The 24,442-nt window shown below is 44.3% G+C and overlaps 1 protein-coding gene across 7 annotated transcripts in view; it reads right to left on the bottom strand.

Annotated features, from left to right (window-relative positions):
- LOC147114985 (double-stranded RNA-binding protein Staufen homolog 2-like) overlaps positions 1 to 24,442 on the bottom strand; it is a 236,863-nt gene that overhangs the window by 103,997 nt on the left and 108,424 nt on the right. For 6 of the 7 annotated variants that reach the window (XM_085993162.1, XM_085993168.1, XM_085993164.1 and 3 more), the window contains 2 exons: positions 10,268 to 10,403; positions 3,250 to 3,294 (listed from right to left, as the gene is read on the bottom strand). In XM_085993162.1, coding sequence (XP_085849288.1) covers positions 3,250 to 3,294; positions 10,268 to 10,403 — 181 coding nt within the window. The remainder of the gene's footprint in view (positions 1 to 3,249; positions 3,295 to 10,267; positions 10,404 to 24,442) is intronic. The other variant, XM_085993166.1, reaches the window with a different exon arrangement.

Raw genomic sequence — 24,442 nt, forward strand, 5'->3', positions numbered from 1 at the left:
CTTTAAACCGTAGCAAGCAGACAGCTTAATTCAAGTCAGTCCTTTTACACCTACTAGGAAAGAACCATCAAATATAAACATTGCTCTTGTTTTTATATAATATTGTGTGCTATATAGTTTAATACTGTCATTATAAAACAGCATATCATCCAAATTATTTTGAAACCGACCAGTTGTGTAAAATATATTTTATATCTGAATTGCAAGTACACAGATGCTATTTTAACGAGTAAGATTTTAAGTGCTAGGACCTATAGTGCTCTGCAATTTTGTGGTCACCGACATTAACACCAGACACAAAATTTCTCCCCTATTTTTCTAATTTTCTAGCCCAAAACCATTTTCCCCATTGTAATTGAATTGGAGCCAATAACCATATCAGCAACTACAGCAACTTAAACATATATATAGTGTCTTTAATGTAGAAAAACATTCTAGGCCCTTAAAGCAATGCCAATACTTGGTGTCTGATTCTGTAATGACGTCAGAGACTAACCTTCCAATTATATACAGTTCATTAATTTTCATGAATTTTGCAATATACACACTTCAGTTGCAGCTGAAGTGTGCAAGGTGTGAAGTGAATAGTGATTATATAACTCAATTTATTTCAGCTCTTTAGTTAGCTGACTTTGCAGAAGTTCTGAACCAAGTTTTGCAGGTAAGTATGCAAGCTGTGAAATGTATAGGAATCAATAAACTACCAAATGGGGATTAGAAGACTAATGGTAGGCTGACCCCTTCCAATTCAGAACACAAAGCATTTGTATATCAGGTATTGGTTCCCACTCATCAACACTTAATTGCTGTGACTCGGCACACTAAACTTTTTAGAACAGTGAATGCATAATTTTTCTGAAGAAAAGCCAATATTTTATTATACATTAAAAAAAATATTAAGATGTCCCCAAGCACTGGACAGACTTACCAAAGAATCTACATTTCATGCTGCAGAATTTGGCTGAGATTGCCACGGATTTCTACAGGCCCTGACTTTTGTTCAAAGGATCCCCCTCACCCCCAAATGTAAACATCTTTAAAGAGGTACTCTGGTACTGTCAAAAACTCATTCCATGTCACATTGACAGTAGTAAAATTGCAATTATAATATACATTTAACTTTCATTAAGTTTATTTTATTTTAAACACTGTTACCAGTCATTTGTCTCAATGCCAGTACCCACTTCGGTAAGCTGCAGTCACATACCAGCGCCAACACTTGAAAAGTAGAGAAGGGGAGTGGAAAAGCAAAACACACTCAAACAAAAATAAACTAACGCCGCAAAGATATTCCACTTTATTTCTCAAAATTTCTGAAATCTTAAGAAACACTGAATAACTGGTCAGTGCCTATAATGACCAGTGATTTTTTCACTTTGCAATGCCCCACTTAGACAGGCTTTACGGCCTACAGTTTGGGAACCACTTGCTTTGGAATCAATGGATGCTCCAAGGAAGTATATTTTGATAAACATGTCCAAAAAAATCAATTCTTGGAAAGTGTACTTTAATGCAAATTAACCATCACTTGATTAACCAGTCTCGCTGGTTCATCCATTAATTAGCCACCCAGAGTGTGGGTAAAATGTGGAACTCACTATCACAGGGGTAGTTGGGGCAAATAGCATAGATGCACTCGATAAGCTAGATAAGCACGAGGGAGAAAGGAACAGAGGGTTATACTGATGGGGTTAGATGAAGAGGGGTGGGAGGAAGCTCGGGTGGAGCATAAACACAGGCATGGACCTATTGGGCCGCATGGCCTGCTTCTGTGCTGTAAATACTTTGTAATTGTAATACTTTGTAATTGATGACTTTCTCGTGATAACCAAATACAAGTCCTACAAGCCTTCCTGTGCTTCCAGCAATCATCAATGTCAATTTCATGAAATATATATTCTCATTACAATTGTTTTTGGCTGCAATATACAGAAAACAAAATGCTCCCAAAAGCAAATTTCTCCTTTAATCTGCAAATGTACAATATCAGTTTTTGACTGCGACATCATCAAACTCTATAAATCAGTCAATCTGTTCTGTGGCATTCTGAACCACGTATTATGGTAGAGTATTTGCAAAAAAACGGTGTCCAGTCTAAATCAGGTCTTTTTAGGGCTAACATGATTAAGTATATTCTTCCTTTCTCTATTTAATGGTTTCCATGTGTCACACCATGTGCAGCCAAGATGCTGGGCAGATATCCTGCTCCAAGGAGTCTGCCAATACCGCTCAAATTCTCCACCAAGCAGTTCACAAGAGTGGTATGGCATGTCTCTTCCTCCAATTCCTGCAGGAAAAACGGTCACAAACCAGCACTTGTGGGGTGACCTTTTCCCAGTCACCCATCAGTGCTAATCTAACTAGTCATTAGGAAGAACATGAGACTGCACCCTAGACTTTGAATTTCCCTCTTTCCAATTGCTGGCAGAGGAAGTCTCGCATCTCTGCTCAGCATCTCATCCAACAAGACTGAACTTACCACACAGGGAAATCACAGGCACAGACCTGTATCCCACTGCTCATTGTAGGTTGAGGAGATAGAATAAAATTATACATAGCATGTAATATTTGGTTTGAAACTGGGCTTGGAAAAGTCAGTAAAACTGAAGAAAAATGTTCAAAGGATACAGAAAATGCTGGAAATACTCAGCAGGTCAGGTAGCATCTGTAGAGAGAGAAACAGTTAACATTTCAGGTTGATGATCCTTCGTCAGAGCTGGTACTTAGTACCGTTTCTGACGAAGGGTCATCGACCTGAAACGTTGACTCTGTTTCTTTCTCTACAGATGCTGCCTGACCTGCTGAGTGTTTCCAGCATTTTCTGTTTTTATTTCAGATTTCCAGCATCCGCAGTGTTTTGCTTTTGTATTAATGTTCAAAGGATGTTCAGCTGGAAAATGAACAACTCTTACAAAAATATTCTGTGGTTTTTAAATTACTCTTTAAAATGAAGTTTAAATAAAACCCACTATACAATACTATTCAAAGTGAAAATTGCTAAGAGCTTGCACTTAGTACCATTTTCCCTTAAAATTCAGGCTACTATTCATTCTAATACACAAACAGAAACCAGATACAGAACAGATTTTTTTTTAAATGACAGAACCTTGAATATCAGCTCATTTAATGATTTTTTCTAATTTTTGAGAATACTCAAAAATCAAAATGGTTTAACTTTAAAGGAGCAATGTAGCTCATTTGTAGCTTAAAATGGGCCTATTCTAAAACAATTACCAAAATATTTCTTACCCGTTGGTCTCGCTAATCAGATTCTCTGTTTCTGCACATTCAGGCCTAAAAGAAAAATTATTTGCAGTTTTAATGATTAGAGGATCAATCCCCTAAATGCATATTGGGACCACTATCCCTTCAGTCCCTTCCCAAGCAAACCAGAAATGGCAACAGACCTGAATAGGAAGTGAGACTTTCACTTTTGGCTGTTACAAACTAATAAAATTAGCACAAGAATACTTAATAGATTCATACAGATCCTAAACTAAGGGAACTAAACAGCAAACTTAAAAATAAATTAAAATTCCCTATACACCAGTTTGTTCCCTTCAATTTCCTGTCTTCTTTTTCTCAGGCTCATGATGGAGAGGTTTCATTGGTGCTGGGATCCCTCTGATACCTCACTGGAGGAATCATTCTTCACATGAGTAAAAAGCTAGTCATCAGGTTATTCAACCTTGGAGATCACAGACAAGCCCAATTCGCCTCTCACCGAATATCCCCCTTCACATACTTCCCAGCAGAAGTCGCTGAGTAGCAACTGGAAGCAGGGACATGGGTTAATTTTTTTTTCTAACTATACCACAAGACACAGAGCTTAATTTTAATTTTCCTACCACTGTGCCAACTGGCAATATCTTTGACCAAATTTTCCCTACTATTCAACTGTAGATAGCATCACAGCTGAGCCCAATCCTGCTCTCACCCGACATCCACACACATGCACTTTCCAGCAATAATCCCTGATGAATATGGGCAGAATCCATGCCTGATATCCCTTCCCTAACACAAGGGCTAATTGTAGGCCTCCAGTTGCTGCTCCAGCTGACATCAGCTAAGTCGGTAGAGACTAGGAATTGAACTTGAAACTTTTTGATCTGTATGGCTCATTATTACATTTGTACCTTTACTCACTTGGCAGCAGTCTGAAAAGAATCAAAATATTGGCACAGATATATCATAATGGCATAGATATTTTATATGAAAAGTGTACTAAAATAAAAGTAGACTGAAGTAGACAATTTGAAGTAACTGGAATGAAGGATATTTTAGATTTAAAAAAAAGTATGACTGTTATTTTATAATAATGTTTGTAATGGTTACTGTGGTCTCGATATTAACACCCACCACCCCCCATGATGGGTCGGAGGGAGGGGTTAAACAGTTAAGTATGGGAACACTTCCCCAACACGAAGGCACAGGCTGCTTTTTTTTGGCGGTGGTATCGGGGCGTCCGAGTGTCCCACCATGCAGAGCAGGACACTTAATTAGCATATTCAAATTGTGCTCCCACAATGTAATTTGGAGCCCGATTTAAAATTCACTGTTGCTGCATAGGTTTCCCAGGAGTCGGGAAACCCAGCAGTGAAAGGGAGGCAGAAGCTGCCGGCTTCACAAGGTAAGTGTCTTTTTCAGTACTTGTTGTGGGCCAGGAGGAGCAGGAGTGATCCCAGCCCCTCAAGGAAACCTTTGGCCTCTCCCCTGCCATTAGCAGCCTCTCTCTCACCCGTTGTGTTTGCCAACCTCCAACCCCAGCCCCAATGGCCTCTCTCCGCTCCCCCACACCGCATTTACCACCTCCCCCAGCCCTCAATTGCCGACCTTCCCCCTCCCGATTGCCAGGGACCGTCACCAAGGGTCCCCGGCTGTGTCCTCCTGCCGCTGGTTTTCCCTCCTAGCCGTTGGCCAGGTTGTCAATTTAGTCAACAGCTAGGAGGGAAACTGAACAAAAAATAATGAGGTCCTACCGTTAAGTTCAGCAGGAACTTCGCATCCCTGGCCTTGCTGGGTTCTTTGGCCGTCTTCGGCCTCCTGTGCACCCTACCCATAAATATCAGGGCCTGTAGCAGCGCTCTGGAGCTCCCGCACTGCCGGCTCACTGGCTTTTAAATGGGGAAAACCATGCATGCACAGTATTTTAAATGGGCCACGCGGCCCCAGCGCCCCAAAAAATTAAAGGGAACATTGGCCTGTATATCTGCTTTCTATTCAGATTATTCAGATGTGTTCTATCAAAGTATCGACAGATTCCCATTGTTCACTGAAATGGCTGCTGAATGTTTTTTTTAATGTTTAATTTTTCTTCAGTTGCTTTATGGAAAAAACTATGTTTCTCAAAAGCACTTCTGTGCCAATATTTCATTTCCCAGTTGCATTAGATCTTTCAGGCTATTGGAGGTGGTGCATTAGATGTAACTGCATCATAGGGAAAATAATTCAATATCATCAATCTCACGGCCTTCCCCCCAATATATGCTCCCATTTCCATTCCTCTATAATCTCAGCTATTAATCTTCATGTGGACATATACAATGCGTGTCCATTGTCTATTTATTCATGGAGCTCAAACCTGTCCTCATCTGACTTCTACACACACACTTTCCACCAAGCTCACTGGACACCAATCCGAAATAGGAACCCAAGCTGGTTGGTATGGTGTACCAGTATCTCACCATGTCAATGAGTCAATGCCTCTTTGTAACCTGGTAAGTCTGTAGATATTTGAATTTAAGAGAGTAGTGAGTAAGTTAAGGGGAAACAGATTAGAATGTAGTAAGTACATATTGTTGGGGATATACTCGCCTGTCATTTTAATTCTCCGGACCACTCCCACTCTGACCTCGGCCTCCTACACTGTTCCAAGGAAAAAAAACAGGCGAGTATCTTTGCGCTCCAGGTTGATCTTGGAGTAATGGGTGATTTTTCTGGGAACAAGATCATCAAACGTGGAGCTGAGGAAGTAGTTTAGTAAATCAACATCAAATGGAACGCCAACAGCTAAGCAGTTGGGACTTTGAAAATGCAATTGTAAGTGACTTGGAGGAGAGGAGGGAGAAGAGTTTTTTTTCGAAGACTGATACAGAAGGAAGAGGTAGGGGGTGGGGATGGTGAGAGATACAAGGAAGTGGTTGGAGATGACTTCATCAGTGATCAAGACTATGGGAATAGAGAGACCACGAGAGTAGAGATGGCAAGGTCAAGGGGGTTTGTAAGCATGTAGGTAGGAGAGATTATTTGGAAGAATAGGTTTGGGAGGATAAGAGGGCAGTGAATTCAAAGAGAAGGCAAGGGGAGCTGGGTCGCTCAGTGCGGAGGCTGATGGAGGATATCTCAGGGAGAAAATCGAGGTGGGGTGATAGACAATGAGATTTTAAAGAGATGAGAGGTCAGGATCAGGCATTAATCTTCCACTTTCCTGCCCCATTCCAAACTCTGTCCACATCCACGACGTTTGATGCTGATTCAAATGAGACAATACCTTTCAACCATGTTTTGATTTCATAATTATATACATAATTGTATTTTGTTGTACAGTTACAATTTTTATCTCTATCTGATAGAGCTCCTACATAGAACCTGCAACAATTCTTCATTCTTTCACTCACTTATCCAGTCCCAAAAGACTCAACAGCTGAAAATGTTAAAACTTCAGACTTACTCACATCCAGGAGCTTCATTAACCAGTTAAGACCATATGGGCCAAAATCTAGGGCATTCTGCAGAATCTACATATTGAAATCAAGCCTTGTAAACTTCCTGCACCAGCCTCTCTTCCTCAATGCCTTCCTTACCACTCTGAAGTGCCATTTGGATTTGGACTGGGATCATCTTGGTTCTTCAGACCCATATTAAGAACATAAGAAATAGGAGCAGGAATAGGCCATTCAGACCTTCGAGCCTGTTCCAATATTCAATAAGATCATGGCTGATCTACATCTACTCCACCTTCCCGCACTATCCCCATATCCCTTTATTCCCTTAGTATCCAAAAATCTATCTATCTCAGCCTTGAATATACGCAACGGCTGAGCGTCCACAGCACTCTGGGATATAGAATTCCAAAGATTCACAACCCTTTGAGTGAAGAAATTTCTCCTCATCTCAGTCCTAAATGGCTGACCCCTTATTCTGAGGCTGTGACCCCTGGTTCTGGACTCCCCAGCCAGGGGAAACATCCTCCCAGCATCTACCCTGTCACCCCCAGGTACAGATGCTCCAAAATACTGGCAGTAACCAGGGAACTTTTCAAAGGATTTTTGCCATATCCCTCATAAAACTTTTTTTTTTTTTTTTTTTTTTATAAACACAATGCTTCATGATCCAGAGAACCTCTGAAAACTAAGGGGGTGGGGGGAACTTAGGGAGTGCAACTCCTCTATACACGTCAGGAGCAATGGGGCACAGGGGGTGCAAACCTGATGACATCATGACAGGAAAAAGTGATACACCAGAATCAATCAAGATACTGTAGTTCAAGTTTCCATAGTGCGACGAATGCTTGAGTGACAAAGAACCAGTTTTTCCATAGGCATGGACGTGGCACAGAAGAACCTGGTGATCTGGAGAATCAACAAGTTTTCAACAACTACTGCTCGATTGTTTTAATTTCTCTCAGAATCTAGAAAACCTAATCTGGTAGGTCTCCATGGCATCTATATCTGGATCACCCTGTCTATCGAATGAAGATTCCATTCATTGCATGGTCCCCTAAAATATATGCACTGCAAAACTGTGCACCATAAAAGGCATTCTGCAGAAAGGAAGAATAATTCTCTCCACATTTTTATGCATTACAGCTGTGAAATTGTCCATCTAGGCTGTACTGATTTGATGCAGAAGTATTTTTTGAAGAACAAGCTAGCCAGGTTGTTTGAAGTTCAAATTTGTTCACAAAGCTACATAAATAGCTTTGCACTACCTGGGCTCATTGTCTTCAACAAGTATACCTCACCTTTCGAGGGTTGCAGGAGTTCCCACTAAGAAACAGATGGGAGCAGACTGCAATGACAATCTGCATTCTTTTTGCTCATGACCAGCATCTTCAAGTATCATCTGTCCCTTGGTTGATCTTGACTTCTTGAGCAAGCGTTTAGATGATCATTAAGTAAGTAGATTTTATTGCAATGGTCTCATGTAAAGTTCTGCAGCAGGCATTACAAATATAGCTGCTGCCATTATCTGATCCAGAATTCACGAGAAATGTTGAGCTTAGATTCTGACTCCTAATCTGTATTCACATTGAAGCATTCTACTGGTGGTGAAACCATAAGGTTAACTGTGCAAATCTTTACTCCTGGCACACAGCCTTGCAAGTGTGTAGGTACAGTAGTGGAGATAACTGTAGCTCCAATTTTCTGACCCATTTTTGCCCCTGGCAAAATTTCACTCCCGGAGTGAAGCCTTGCAAAATTAACCCTTTATTTCATGTGGTCAGGAATAATGCTCTGCAGAAAGACAGGTTCTGTACTGTTTGCAACTAAACTTTTTCTCAGTTGGTGATAAGGGCCGACCTTTCTCAAAGGCTCAGTCCATGCTGTTTCCTGGGAGGGCATATGTGTAAACATCTCAGTCCAAGAAATATTGCTACAACAAACAAGTCCTGGGAGAACATGAAGCCATATTTTGGTTCCAACCTATTTGGATTTCTGGATTCTTAGATCCTGATACGAACATACGCACCCATGAGTTGCGGGGCTGCTGATGTGCAGTGCCTGGACTGATCTGTATTAATGTTACAACCTTGATGTCATGCTTCATTAGAAATAAATTCAGTATCCATCCAGGATGAAATTCACCTATATTCTTTCAGTCTACAAAGTAACAAGGGTAAAACCGTGAGATTTTCTGGCTGAGGTACTTTTCGGCAGCTTGCAAAAGTAACAGGTAACCAAGTGCTCTCTGTTTTGCATAAACCCAAGAAAAATGATCAGCATGTAACAAGATCTCTCACTGGAATTTTCAGCAGTGCAGCAGGTGACTTGAAGGGTGGGAGCCACAGAGGTAGTAGAGGTTCATGTTTCTAATACTTGCTGTCTGGCTAACTAAATCATTTGAATCCCTAGAGCAAAGTCTTCTATTCTGGCCCAAAAAGCCATCCACCTGTCCTATTTTCACAGGCTGCACAATGACAACTTGCACTTAAATAGTTTATTAATCATGGCAAAAAAATCCAATGGTGCTTTACTGGGGAGGGAGTGGGGGAAAGAGGGGCAGGTAGGATGTGATTTCACATAATATGCCTGGTAGAACAGGCAGATGCTGAAGATGCTTACCTTAATAAGCTACTTCAACATAATGACTCACTTTGTCTTGGACTGTTCCTGGAATGCATAGCAGAATTTACAGGTTGCAAGAGCTATAATCCATGGGGAAACAACAGCGACATCACGTGAATATTCACTACAAGAAAAGCCTTCATACAGATTTTGGAGCTATCACAGATTTGGCTTTATTTTTTAAAAAGTTTATGAACGAAACCTTACAGCCAGAGGAAGTGATACCACTAATGACATTATAAAGTTCTCACCTATGTGGCAGCACATGACAGATATGAATGATCGAGCACAGAACTGAAGAAATAAATACTTGAGAATACTATAGTGGATACAGAAAGGTGAAACCATGTGAAAGGATGAGATAATGTATTCAAACAGATGTAGATGCCAGAAAATGTTATGCTGTTGGCTATGTTGGCAATGGTGGCTACAAGAAGAATTTCCCTCACCAAACAGAATTTGCATGCAACTGGTATGAACTCTCAACTTTTATTTAAATGTCCTGTAATTTAAACAATCGAAGGAACTAAGTTATAATAGGTTTTCAGTGAATCTAGAAACCTCAACGTTCCATTAAATACTTTTTCAGAAATATACATTTCTAGCCTAAACAAACATTTTAATTCAGATGCCTTTAATTCAGAATTGCCTTTCTTTGGACTTTTTCACCTGCAGATTCTAAAAAAAAAGTGAGACACCAGTCACAAAATTGAAAATGTTTAAAAAAAAACTATTTTGGAGCAGCACAATATTCATAGCCTACAGCTAAAAATGTTTTTCTTATGTGGTTGAGACACAAAAGATTCAGGCAAGACCTACATTATAGATTTTGAAGGAAACTTTTTGTAACATTTCCTAAATCTTGCATGAATTGCGTCATACTTATTCCTATAACAAATGAATAAAAATATAATTTAATTACAAATAAGTACTTCAATTAACAATGATTTACCAATAAGTAAAAAGCTCACCAGACTAACCTTTGATTGTACATGCCCTTAAAGTTATAGTTAGCTCTGTAGTTGAGGATTGGCTTTGGCTCTAATGGTCTATAGATAGCAGGCTCTCCCCTCTTCATTGCAAGACCATTCAGCTCTACAGTCGGCGTTATGCTACCTGCAACACAAAATCTTTTTTTATCAATAGCCTCTAAAAACATGACTAAACAACATAACATTTTTATTCGCACTCTTGGTTGAAATCGACAGTTATTCATAGAATCGTAGAACCATAAAAGTTTGCAGCACAGAAGGAGGTAATTCAGCCCATTGTGTCTGTGCCGGCCAAAAAAGAGCTTTCCTGTCTAATCCCGCTTTCCAGCTCCTGTAGATAACGGCATTTCAAGTGCATATCTAAGTACTTTTTAAATGTGATGAGAGTTTCTGTCTCTACCACCCTTTCAGGCAGTGAGTTCCAGACCCCCAACCACCCTCTAGGTGAAAAAATGTCTTTTCAACTCCCCTCTAATCCTTCCACCAATTACTTTACATCTATGCCCCCTGATTATTGACCTCTCTGCTAAGGGAAATAGGTCTTTCCTATCCACTCTATCTAGGCCCAACATAATTTTATACACCTCAATTAAGTCTCCCCTCAGCTTCCTCTGTCCCAAAGAAAACAATCCCAGCCTATCCAATCTTTCCTCATAACTAAAATTCACCAGTCCTGGCAACATCCTCATAAATCTCCTCTGTACCCTCTCTAATGCAATCACATCTTTCTTGTAATGTGATGACCAGAACTGTATGCAGTACTCTAGCTATGGCCTAACTAATGTTTTATACAGTTCAAGCATAACTTCCCTGCACTTATATTCTGTGCCTCGGCTAATAAAGGCAAGTATCCCGTATGCCTTCTTAACCACCTTATCTACCTGTCCTGCTACCTTCAGGGATCTGTGGACATGCACTCCAAGGTCCCTCTGTTCCTCTACACTTCTCAGTATCCTACCATTTATTGTGTATTCCCTTGCCTTGTTAGCCCTCTCCAAATGCATTACCTCACACTTCTCCGGATTGAATTCCATTTGCCACTTTTCTGTCCATCTGACCAGTACATTGCTATCTTCCTGCAGTCTACAGCTTTCTTCCTCACTATCAACCACAGGGCCAATTTTTGTAATATCTGCAAACTTCTTAATCATGCCCCCTATTTATTGATACATATAACCGTGCAAATTTATTTTAGTATTCATTCTAATCTAGGTTAAATACTGTAGTTATTTAATAATTCATCAGCATTACTGGCCAATATGAAAGGTTAATGATATCGATGGCATATTTTGTGGTACAGTTATACCTATTTTGATGGACCTTTATTGTTATGACAGAGTGATAGTGTGCTATTTAAAAAAAACCTAAGATGAATGTGAACAGGACAGACCAGGAGGTATACACAAAATTGGCTGAAGAAATCTAACATTATACCAAATCTCGTGGAATAGAGATGTGGCACTGGCTCATTTAGCTAAGATACAGTGAAACTTGTAAATTAGGGACACCTAAGGAACTTGCATCAGGTGTCCTTTTTTCCAAAATGGTCACTGTATGTGCAGTAAACTGGATGAGCCAAATAACAGATTGGCTGTATCGCCTGCAGCGTTCCTTCTATGTCAACATGGATTTATGAAAGGGAAATCATGTTTAACAAACCTATTGGAGTTCTTTGAGGATGTAACTAGTGGAGTAGACAAAGGGGAACCGGTAGATGTGGTGTATTTGGATTTTCAGAAGGCCTTCGATAAGGTCCCACACAAGAGGTTGGTGACCAAAATTAGGGCACATGGAATTGGGGGTAATATACTAGCATGGATTGAGAATTGGTTAACAGACAGAAAACAAAGAGTAGGGATAAACGGGTCTTTTCAGGGTGGCAGGCTGTGACTAGTGGGATACCGCAAGTATCGGTGCTTGGGCCCCAGCTATTCACAATCTATATCAATGATTTGGATGAGGGGATTAAATGTAACATTTCCAAATTTGCTGATGATACAAAGCTAGGTGGCAGTGTCAGTTGTGAAGAGGATGTGAAGAGGCTTCAAGGGGATCTCGACAGGCTCAGTGAGTGGGCAAGAACATGGCAGATGGAATATAATGTGGATAAATGTGAAGTTATCCACTTTGGTAGAAAAAACAGAAAGGCAGCGTATTTCCTAAATGGTGAAAGATTGGGGGAATGCAGATGCTCAAAGGGACCTGGGTGTCCTTGTACATGAGTCACTGAAAGTGAATGTGCAGGTGCAGCAAGCCATTAGGAAGGCAAATGGTATGCTGGCCTTCATTACAAGAGGATTTGAGTACAGGAGTAAAGAAGTCTTACTCCAATTATATAGGGCCTTGGTGAGACCACACCCGGAGTACTGTGTACAATTTTGGTCTCCTTACCTAAGGAAGGATATACTTGCCATAGAGGGAGTGCAACGAAGGTTCACGAGATTGATTCCTGGGATGGCGGGACTGTCGTATGAGAAGAGACTTAGTAAACTAGGCCTGTATTCTCTTGAATTCAGAAGAATGAGAGGGGATCTCGTTGAAGCATACAAAATTATTACAGGGCTTGATAGGGTGGATGCTGGGAGAATGTTTCCCTTGGCTGGGGAGTATAGAACCAGGGGCCACAGCCTCAGGATAAAGGGTAGGCCATTCAGGACTGAGATAAGAAGAAATTTCTTCACACAGGTGGTGAATCTTTGCAATTCTCTACCCCAGAGGGCTGTGGAGGCTCAGTCATTGGGTATATTCAAAACAGAAGTCGATAGATTTCTGACTAGTAAGGGCATCAAGGGATATGGTGATAGGGCCGGTGAATGGAGTTGAGGCAGGTCAGCCATGATCTCACTGAATGGCAGAGCAGGCTCGAAGGGCCGAATGGCCTACTCCTGCGCCTATTCCTTATGTTCTTATTTTTCACACTTAACCTGAGATCATGTCTAATTCTGGAACCCTGCCAGCGGGGTGTGGTTTCAGTTCATTTTTTGTTCGTTGGGTTTCCAGTTCATTGCCATCCAGGGGTCCTTTCCAACTGAGGAAGGAATGTCCTGATCCCGGAATCTGCTATGTTGGCAGCCTGCACAGGGCGAGGTGGCTACTGTAGGGACGGAGTGTCTGGGAAATCCAAATTGGGGGGATTAATGACCTGCAGGTCCTTGTCCGGGACCACCTCCTTCCACGCAGCTGCTAATATTTGAAGCGCTGAGGTATGGGTAGGGGGCCGTTAGTAGCTCATCAGTACCTGATGTACTGGTGGAGTGAGATGTGGTCTTGCCCGGTGCAACTCCTGGCTTTTGTTGAATGGGGAGCCGTGCAAGCATTCAATTCCAAAGATAGAGCCGTTTCTCTGTCACTATGATTGCTGGGTAAAGAGCTCCCCAATCCACATAAGCCAATTCTTTCACCCGCTGCCACCTTGTGCTGACCTGCATGTCCCATGTTTTAAGCTGTTAACAGACTTGGGGGGAGAAATTTGGTTGATAGCGCCACCGATTAACGCCTAAAGAGGCCGAGAAGTGGGGCGCTAGCCAATTTCTGGGTGGGCGCAAGGCGCCTAGCCCCATATTGAGCATGCATTTAGCGCCAGCGCTAAATCTTAGCGCCCGTTCATGGGCGCAGGCTGATTATGACGTCATTTGAGTGTGCAATGCCTTTTGGGTGCCCCGGACCGGAAATTCAGTGGCACCCCCCTCCGTAGAGCCTGGCACTAATAGTGACAGCTTACCTGGGCCTTACCAAGTTGCTCTCGGGATGGAGGAGCGTTATTTAAAGGGGACTGGTGTGGTTTAAAAGCGGCAGCCATTTTTGGATCACAACTTCCTCGATAGCTACAAAGTGTTGCTGAGCTGCACACTGAGAGCCATTTGACCACTGAGCCAGCGCAGGCAGACGATCTTCAGCCTTCTGACCATCACCTTGCTGTTGGTGAGCCTTGACAACGGGGAACCTTCCTGTGGGCACTTATTATGGGGGCTGCATTGGAGGGGAACGTCCTGCTGCTGAATCATCTGGAAAGGGCACTGAGACGCAGGGAGAGGGGGACGGACATGGTCAGACGGAGGAGGGCCAACAGACGTCGCCACAGCAGACCTTACGCTGGCAGGGTTATCCGACAGCAGTTTTCCTACATGAACATGCCGGAGGAGCAGTGTGTCAGAAGGCTGCGATTTAGAAAGGAGGTGGTGACTGAGCTGTGCCAGCTGCTTCAGCCAGATCTGCAGCCTCAGATAAGGTGCAGGACATTTCTGTCGGCGGCTGAGAAGATGGCTGCTGGCCTGAACTTCTACGCGAGCGGCTCTTCTCAGGCTGCGCGTCAGAGGCTGATCAGAAGTAGCTTCTAGGCCCCTCTCACGGAATGCTTGCTGCCATTCCAAGAACAGGAATGGAACCGGTCTGATACCCACAAGCCTGTGAAGGGCAAGATGCATGTAAATAGCAGGCATGGCCATTGTAAATGAAGAAAGTGTTTCATTACACAAAATGTGGTTCCTTCAAACATGAGAAAGCTATGGCAACAGAAAGCAAAACGAATACACTGACACATAACTGCCTCTCACACCCAGGAGACTGTCCAAAACATAAATCACATTCCGACCATCTTCCTTGGCCTTGATTCCACTGCGCCAACCAAAGCATCCAATGCCCCATCAGTGAGGCGTTCCGCCCTCTGCCTCACCCTTTCCATGTCTTGCTAGGCTGGTGCACCACAGGTAGGCTCCCACCGCTTTGAAGGCCTACAAGGCAGTGAGTATGTCTGGTGATGCCAATTGACCTGCCCCTTTAAGGGCTGGCCGTCGCCACTGTGTCTCAGGTAAAGTGATTCTTGACAGTACCCTCGCTGCGCCCCGCTGCCGCGAAATTGGGTTGCGCCGCCGGGTTAGCGCCTTAAGAGTAGCGTGCAGCGCCTGATTTAGCGCCGCAATCACCTTTAGGGGCGCTGCAACCCAATATCGCGCTAGGTGGCGCTAAATTGCGCCTGGCGCTAAACTTTGCGCATCGCCAGGACTAGCGCCCCAAACGCGGCTATACCGAATTTCTAGGCCTTGGTGCTTTGAAGGCTGTCCATAGTTCGTAATTTGCGAGTGTCTGTGATTTCAAGGGGCAGCTTGTATCTGTTCCAATGCAATTTATTTGGGACTGTCAATAAGTGTCTGTTCATTGCAGGTGCCTGTTTTTTTGGCAGTGTCCATTAGTACAGGTTTCGCTGCACTTAGATTACTGACAGCTGGTTAAAGCAGAAAATTACAACAGGTGGCAGTATTTTCAATTTAATATACTTACCGCTCATGTCTTCTCTCGGCTCAATACTATTTCGCAAATTCTGCAGAAGAAAAATCTGATGTGGAGCTCTGAGCATACTGACCTTTTCTATGTTCTGTGTTGCTCTTGGTCACTATCAGTTTGCAATACAAACTATGGACTCAAATTGACATATGAAAATTTAAAAGGTGACAAATTCTATTGTCCCCTGGGGGAGATGCTCCCAAGATGAGATCTACAAATGACAACTGATAAATGTCAGTCTTCTGACAAAAAGAAACATTTGAAACATAATTCATGCTTGCAGCCAAAGGTTTGGAAATTTTTAAACAAAGAACTTTCCTCACAATATTCTCTTTTAAGGTTATCACAGCTTCACCCAGTCAAGGAGTTCTCAATCTCAAGCATGCAACCTTGAAAGCAAGAAAGCAAAACTTGCATTTATATAGCGGCTTTCGTGACCCCAGGATGTCCCAAAGTGCTTCACAGCCAACAAAAGTACTTTTGAAATGTAGTCACTGTTGTAATGCAGGAACCGCGGCAGTGAATTTGCGCACAGCAAGCTCGCAGCAACGTGATCATGACCAGATCATGGGGGAAAAATTCAGTTGATTAGCGCCTCGGGGCGCAAAGCAACTAGCGCCCGAGCGCGGCGATGTTTGCGCCGCTCGCGAAATTGACCAGACATTTTGCGGCGGCGCTAAACACTACCGCCACGATTTCCTGTGCCCGCAGATCGTGACGTCAGTCGAGTATGCAACGCCCCGGTAGCTCCCTGGACCGGATATTGAGTGGCGCCCCCTGCCTTTCCGCCTGCCGCTAGCAACAACAGGTAGAGGGAAACGTTTTGCAGTCGGGAAGGGGCTGGGGGAGCGCCATTTAAAGGCGGCCGCTTCCTGCCTTTTCTTGTCGGCAAAATATTTGCTACACGCAGGTTGAGAGGGAGACGTCTGGAAAGATTTAACACTGTCCTAAGGAGTTTTGGCCCTCAGCACCACTTTTGAGGTTCCTAAGCACCGAGCTCTTTCCATGGGCCTATCCATTGGTGGTTTTGGTAGAGGCTGAGAGTCAAGTCTGCAATGAGCAGGGTGTGGCTGGACAGCAACATTGACCCTCCCCTTTAAGAACTGGCCAGCGCCAGTCTGTCTGTGTTCCATTACTAACTGACATCACCTGAGCTTCGCCAGCGCTCTGAGGTAGCGCCTCGCTCCTCGACGTTAGTGCCTTAAGACAGGTGTGTAGCGCCTGATTTAGCGCTCAAATCACCTTATGGGGCGATAGAGGCCAAGTTTGCAGTCGGAGGCGATAATTAGCAGCAAGCGGTAAACTTTGCGCCCGGCCGATAATAGCGCCCCAAACGGGCGATACCGACTTTCTCCCCCCCCCCATGTCTTTTAGTGATGTTGATTGAGGGATAAATATTGGCCAGCGCACCGGGGATAACCCCCCTGCTCTTCTTCAAAATAGTGCCATAGGATCTTTTACGTCCACCTGAGAGAGCAGACGGGGCCTCGGTTTAACGTCTCAGCTGAAAGACGGCATCTCTGACAGTGCAGCTGTCCCTCAGTACTGCACTGGAGTGTGAGCTTAGATTTTTGTGTTCAATTCTCTGGAGTAGAACTTCAACCCACAACATTCTGACTCCGAGGCAAGAATGCTACCCAACTGAGCCACAGCTGAGACTCAGAACTAGTTGATTCTTGATTCCTCGGCCTTCTGATTTTAAAATTTAAATCAGATAAACAGATTTTTGAAAGATAAGGGAGTCAAGGGTTATGGGGAGTGGGCAGGGAAGTGGAGTTGAAGCCAAGATCAGATCAGCCATGATCTTATTGAATGGCGGAGCAGGCTCGAGGGGCCAAATGACCTAGTCTTGCTCCTACGTCTTATGTTCTTATGTAGATAAACACAATTATTACTCCTTGAAGGACGAATTGCAAAATTTGGGTCAAACCTGATAACTCTCTAAGATTGTTGACTAAAAGCCAAATAAAATAGTAAGATTAAGGCCTAGGAATTCAGTATCCCCTGAAAACGGGCACGGGGATCACGATGCAATAGCAAACCACGCCCGTTCGCTGGACTGCAGGCAGCACGTAAAATTTGTGCCGCCTGCTATTTTGCATGATTGTAGCGTTCAGCCGAGCTCTGAACGCGCTGCTGAGTGGTTGAATGCTCAGCAGGGGGCCCAAGTTCATGCAAGGCTAGCTCCAATTAAAGCTAGCCTGCACTACTTCAAGGCAGACTGCACCTCTTAAAGGGGAGGTGTCGTCTGCCTGCAACAGGTGCTGGAACTGCTTGTGGAGGCTACTGTCAAACAAGCAGATGGAGTAATGTCTCAACAGGCCAGAGAAAGGGTTCCAAGGCTCTTGGATGCAGGACTGGAGGCGTTGGTCCAGGAGGTCAACTCCAGGAGGGAGGTCCTCTTCCCACAGGGACCAGGAGGCCCTCCAGGCAACAGACAAGACTGCAGTAGGAGCAGATAGCCAATGTGGTCAATACCAGCAGTATAGCTGCGAGGACCTGGACTCAGTGCAGGAAGAAATTTAATGACCTCACATGAGTGGTCAAGGTCAGTGAATTCATCTTCAAATGCCACATCACACCAATCTGCACCACTAGCCTCACACACTGCTCAATGCACCACACCCCCATCACTCACCTAATAATCTCTACCAAACACGACTCATACCTCACATTCATAGCTTTACCTCACCCTGCACCCACGTACCACAGTTGCAAGCCTCGCACTCACATCTCTCAGCTTGAACACACTGTCATCTATTCAACCATGACAGGCACATCACCCAAACACGTTTCACCACATTCACTGATACAATTCATTTTCTCTTGCAGGACAAGGTGGCACATACTCCATTACCTGGAGTACTGTGCACAGTTTTGGTCTCCATATCTAAGGAAGGATATACTTGTCTTCGATGAAGGTGCAATGAAGGTTCACTAGATTGATCCCTGGGATAAGAGGGTTGTCCTATGAGGAGAGATCGAGTAGATTGGGCCTATACGCTCTGGAGTTTAGAAGAATGAGAGATGATCTCATTGAAACATGTAAGATTCTGACCGGGATTGACCGGGTAGATGCTGAGAGGTTGTTTCCCCTGGTTGGAGAGTCTAGAACTAGGGGGCATAGTCTCAGCATAAGGGGTCGGCTATTTAAGACCGAGAAGGAGGAATTTCTTCACTTGAAGGTTGTGAATCTTTGGAATTCTCTGCCCCAAAGAGCTGTCGATACTCAGTCATTGAGTATATTCAAGGCTGAGATAGATAGATTTTTGGACTCTAGAGGAATCAAGGGATATGGGGATAGGGCAGGAAAGTGGAGTTGAGTTCGAAGATCAGCCATGATCTTATTGAATGGCGGAGCAGGCTCATGGGCCGTATGACCTACTCCTAATTCTTATAACAGATCTTAACCAGCGTGGTCTGTCTCGCCCGCATCACCTCATCCCCTGGGAGGAGACGCTGCTGGCCACTCTTGGCAAGGGCATGGCTGAGCCAGTGGCCAGCAATGGGGCTGAAGAAATACAAGATGCTAGTATCCTCGTACGTTATCCTCCTTCTCACATCCCACTTCCCCCTCATCCCACAATCTCTTCTGATTTACAATCTGCACATGGTGTAAGCATGCACCTCTTCCTTTCCCCCCCTCGCCTCACCACAACCCTACCCTTGTGCATTTCTCATTTCTGACACCCAAGAAATCCAGCCTGCCCAACTAGTGGTGGAGGGAGAAGAGGAAGAAGAAACACGGTTTCTCGATTTCATACTCCCAGCCACCAGCTCAGATAATGACACTCCGCAAACTTTAAAGGATAGGTTAGACATGGGATCTGCACATGGTAAGACACCAGCATGAGTGGCCTGCAGCCAGGGCAGGGGGGAATGGGTAGCTCAGGTGCCAGATCGACGAAGAGCAAGGTCGCACACAAGTTCTGCTGCACAGGACTTGATGAAGACCTTGAAGAGGCAACCTACAGAACAAAGCTGATGGGTGTGCACAATGAAATGTTTGGTGCATTGGCAGGTCTGACAGAAAGCCTGAATGCAATATCAAGGAGCATGGAGGAGTCCAGCTCCAACCTTGCAAAGGGCTTTGGGCAGAGCTTGGAGCCCATCATTTCCAGCGTGGAAGGGCTGGGGAGATCCATTAACGCACAAGTGAGCCCAACCATGATGCTGCGTATGATGGCCGAAGTCTCAGCTTCCATTACAGCACAAGCAGAAGCCACCCAATGTCTGAGTGCTGCAATGGAAGTTCAGACTGAAGTCATGCAAGCACAGACTGCTGCCATCATGGCTGGGTTTACCAGTGTTGAAAGAAGCTTACAGGGTGTCACAGCAGTCTGTACTCCATCAGATTACTAGGATTGTAGGGCTCCTCCAGAATGGTCCAGGCAGCGGAACCATTGCTTGAGCTCCCCAATGGTCTCCTCCATGATGTTTCATGTGGCAGCATGGCTCGCATTGTACACATGCTGGCCAGGTATGGTTGGGTTGCGGAGTGGGATCATGAGGTGGTCAATGGATAGCCTTGTTGCCTGGTAGCCAGCCTTTGGTTTGTCTTAGTGCCTCAAACGCTGAGGGAACAGAGGACTGGCGCAGAATAAAAGCAGCATGACTGCCGCCAGGATACTGGGCATTCACCATCATTATATGCTGAGCATGGTCGCACACCAACTGCACAGTGAGTGGTAACCTTTGCGGTCGCGGTACATCTCAGCATTTAGATGCAGCGCCCGCAAAGTCACGTGCGTGCAGTCGGTGGCACCCTGCACCATGGAGAAGCCCGCTATCCTGGCAAAGCCACGTGCACGCTCTGCCTACTTCTCTCTGGTCAGAGATAAGACAATAAAGTCCCCCCTCTTGGCATAAAGAGCATCTGTCACCTCTCTTATGCAGCAGTGGATAGTGAACTGTGAGATCTTACAGATGTCGTCTGCTCCAGCCTGGAAGGATCCCGACGCAAAGAAATTCAGGACCTAAGTCACCTTGACAGCCACTGGCAGCGCTGTCCTTGCCCTGAGGTATGGCTGCAGGTCTGGTTGCAAGAGGTGGCAGGGTTCTGTAAAGCGCAGACTATATAATTCTCTTAACTCACACTCCGCTCCTGGTTCAGGTTGAGGTAAGAGAATTTGCTCTCGGATGTCCCTAGGTGGGTAAGTTATCCTGCTGAGAGCCCTTATTCCCCTCCCCCTCCTCCTCCAACTGTGAGCAGTTTGTCCTCTTCTTTGCTGCCTATGCTTCATCTCCCTGTCATGCTGCAGGCCAATGAGGATAACAACTAGAGCACCCACAAATGGGAGCAAGTGGTCTGACCAGAACTCTTAGTCAGAAGCAAGGCCTTCTCCACTTGCACAACTCCCTGTCACATCACCAACTTTAAATAACTCTAGAAAGCTCCAAACACTTCCACAAACTTACACAGAGCCAGTAGAAATCAAAAAGCAAGTTTCTTGAAAGTTGGTGATGATTAAATAGCACTGGTGGAGGGGTGTGTCCTTCCTGCTGCTGAATGCATGTTCAGCTGTGCAAGGTTAAGAGAGGGTGCTAACGCCAACAGTGACGACAAAAATTGCAGCGCTGGCGTCAAATGTCACAATCTGCCTACTTACCATACTTCTAGCGCACAGTCCCAACAGCCGCACTACTGCCCTCACCAAGATGGCGTCCAGCGCGGCCCACACCAGATGTTTGCACACGCTGCTCGGACACCATTGTGGTCCCAATTCTACACCAGTAGCGTCCAAACAGTGGGCGCTACGCAACTGAATTTCTAGGCCAAAGACTCTAGCGCCTCCTTTGACAACCCATGGCATGCTGTACAATGATTTATTGGGTACATTAATTTTTGAATTGCTGTTATTTCCCAATCAAACCTGAAGATTTCTTATGAACTTATTTTAAAAACTTGAAAAAGCATGAATTTGCTCACACCTGTTTTCATCGCATTTGTAACCTGACTCAAAGAAGAAGACAAAAATAATCAGTAGATGCCCTGACTCACAATTTTAGATCAGTGGACAATTCAACAACTACACTGTGCCTTTACCACAGAAAATGTCACAAAGTGCTTCATAGAGACTTAATCAAAAAAATGGATGGTAAGCCAAGGAAGCAGATATTAGGAGTGACCAAAAGCTCGAAGAGGGCGGTTTTAAGGAGGGTTATAAAAAATGTGAAGGTGGCAGAGAACTAGATGGGTTTAGGGGTGGAATTCCAGAGAGTGTGGCCTAGGCAGCTGATGGCACGGCCACCAATGGTGGCTAAGGTTGGGGGGGGAGGGGTGCTGGAATGCACAGAGTTAAAGAATCAGAGAGGCTTGGCTGGGGGGAAGGGGGGTTGAGGGGATTGGAACTGGAGGTTACATAGACAGGGCGGGCGAGGTCATGAAGAGATTTAAAAACGAGGATGAGAATTTTAAATTGGGGGCATGGGGTCAATACAGGTTATCAAGTAGCAGGGTGATGGGTGGCAGGACTTGGCACATGATGATACAGGCAACAGAGTTTTGGATGAGCTGAAGTTCATGGAGGATGGGAGGCCGACCAGGAGAACATTGGAATAAGTAATTCTTGAGGTGACAAAGGCATGGATGAAACTTTCAGCAGCAGATGGGCTGAGGTAGGGGAAAAAGTGAACAATATTACAGGGGTCTAAGTAGGCAGTCTTTGTAATGGGGTCCAATGGGACGCCAAGGTTGCGAACAATCGGGTCCAGCCTCAGACAGTGGCCGAGGAGGGGAACGAAATTGGTGGCAAGGCTACGGAGTTTACAGTTTCAGTCTTCCAAATGTTTAACCGTAGGAAACTGCAACTCATCCAAGACTGGATGTCGGACAAGCAGTCCGACAACACAGAGGCAGTAGGGAGAGGAGCGTAATACAATTGTGGGAGGGGTATAGCTGAGTATTGTCAGCGTACATCTGGAAGCCGACCCAATAGCTGCATGTGATAATATCAAGGGGCAACATGTAGATGAGGAAGAGGTCAAGGACAGATTCTTGGGGACTCCAGGACATAACGGTGCAGGTTGAGGAACAGAAACCATTGCTGGAGATGCTCTAACTTATGATCCAATAGGAAAGACTGAAACCAAGTGAGAACAGCTCCAATGGACAATGGAGAGACGTTGGAGGACGATGGCATTGTCATCTCTGTTCAAGGCTGCAGAGAAGTTGAGGAGAATGAGGAGGCATAATGCACTCCAGTTACAATCACAAAGAATGTCTTTTTTGACTTTGGTAAGGCCTGTTTCGGTCCAGGAAATGGGGTGGAAACCTGAGTGAAGAGATTTAAACAGGGAGATATGAGAAAGATGGGCATGGATTTGGGAGGTGACAACATTTTTGAGAACGATGGAGAGCAAAGGGAGGAGAAAGGGAGGTTGGCGATGCAGCAGTAGTTCACAAGGACAGGGGGGTCGAGGGCGGATTACTTGAGGAGGGGGTTGATGATGGCAAACTTGAAAGGGAGGGGGTCAATACCTGAGGAAATAGGACCATTTGCAATGTTTGCTAGCATGGGTAGCAGGAACAAAAATCAGCAGTTTAGAGGGAATGAGGTCAAGAGAGCAGGAGGTTGATCTCATCAGTAAAGAGATCTTGGAGAGTGGGCAAGAAATGAGAGAGATGCAGGCTAAGAGCTAAGGCAGGGAGATGCTTGGATTGGTGGGCAAGAGAAGATGGGGGGAAGCTACAGAGGCAGCTGAACAGATGGTTTCAATCTTAATGACAAAAAAATGCAGGAGCTCCTCGCACTTCTTGTTGGAGGGGAGGGTGGAGGAGGTAGGGGAGAGAGTTCAAGGAGATGGATGGTCGTGGAGAAAAGAAGCCAGAGATTACCTTTCATGACAATTTGTTCCCTATTTAACTGGCAAAGCTGCAGAATAGACTACAAAGTCATCCAGGCTGTCACCCTGCTCAGTGTACAGCTCCTATAAATCTCAGTAGTCTACTGGTCATCTCTTCATTTAACATTTCATCTACAGTAGATTGAGAAACTATATAGTAAAAATAGCACTAATTTAACCTTATAATTCTAGAACTTGCATCAAAACAAAACAGAATTGAATTTAAATCCATCCTGGGAAATGGCTATAGAATAATCAGCAATATCACACTAATGTTCTCACACTTGCAGCACTTGAGTTATGTGATTTGTGACTTTTACACTCATGAAAGAGCAGTAATGCCCCATTACTGTCAGGATATCCTTGTTATCTGCTCCTCCCACCTGCAGCAAACATACAGGATACAAGACAAGATTTGGGAGTTTACCACAAAACAATAAAAAACTACTGAGCAGTAAGACATTCATCTGATTTATAAAAAGAAATAGGGAAGATTAAAAAAAAGGAGTTAAATCAAACAACTTTACCCTTAAATAGGAAACTGAAATTTGTTAAATGTGTTTATCCCTTTTCTTGGATTTATATTTGCATATTTGTTTTTTAAATTCCAGTTTTATCCCATTTACCTCCTCCTCTCTGGGTGGTTTATGCCTTGCTGGGGTAAGTTACACATTTGTCAGTGGCCCTCTGGTACCTCATCTGAGTGGTCATAAGCATTGCACATTCACAGGCTTTTAGTGTGGAAGGAATTACAACCGAGTCTGACCTTGCCCTCAACTAATATCCAAAAACACATTCAAGCAGGAATCACTGAATTAAATGAAAAGCAGGAACCCCATTTGATTATTTTCCCACTCCCTAGCCCAAGGGTGCTGAGGCCAAGTGTACCATCTCAACTGCTGACCTGGCTGAGATCAGCTAACTCAGCACAGACCAGAAATCAAACCTGGACATTCTGATCTGTGGGGTTTAGTGTTACAAGTAGTGCCTTTACCCACACGGCCATTGGAGAGCTCAAATCCTGGAAGATCAGCGCAA

The sequence above is a fragment of the Somniosus microcephalus genome, chromosome 7 (assembly GCF_052327205.1).
Source record: "Somniosus microcephalus isolate GS21.2 chromosome 7, FLI_Smic_1.0, whole genome shotgun sequence".
Taxonomy (NCBI): Eukaryota; Metazoa; Chordata; class Chondrichthyes; order Squaliformes; family Somniosidae; genus Somniosus; species Somniosus microcephalus.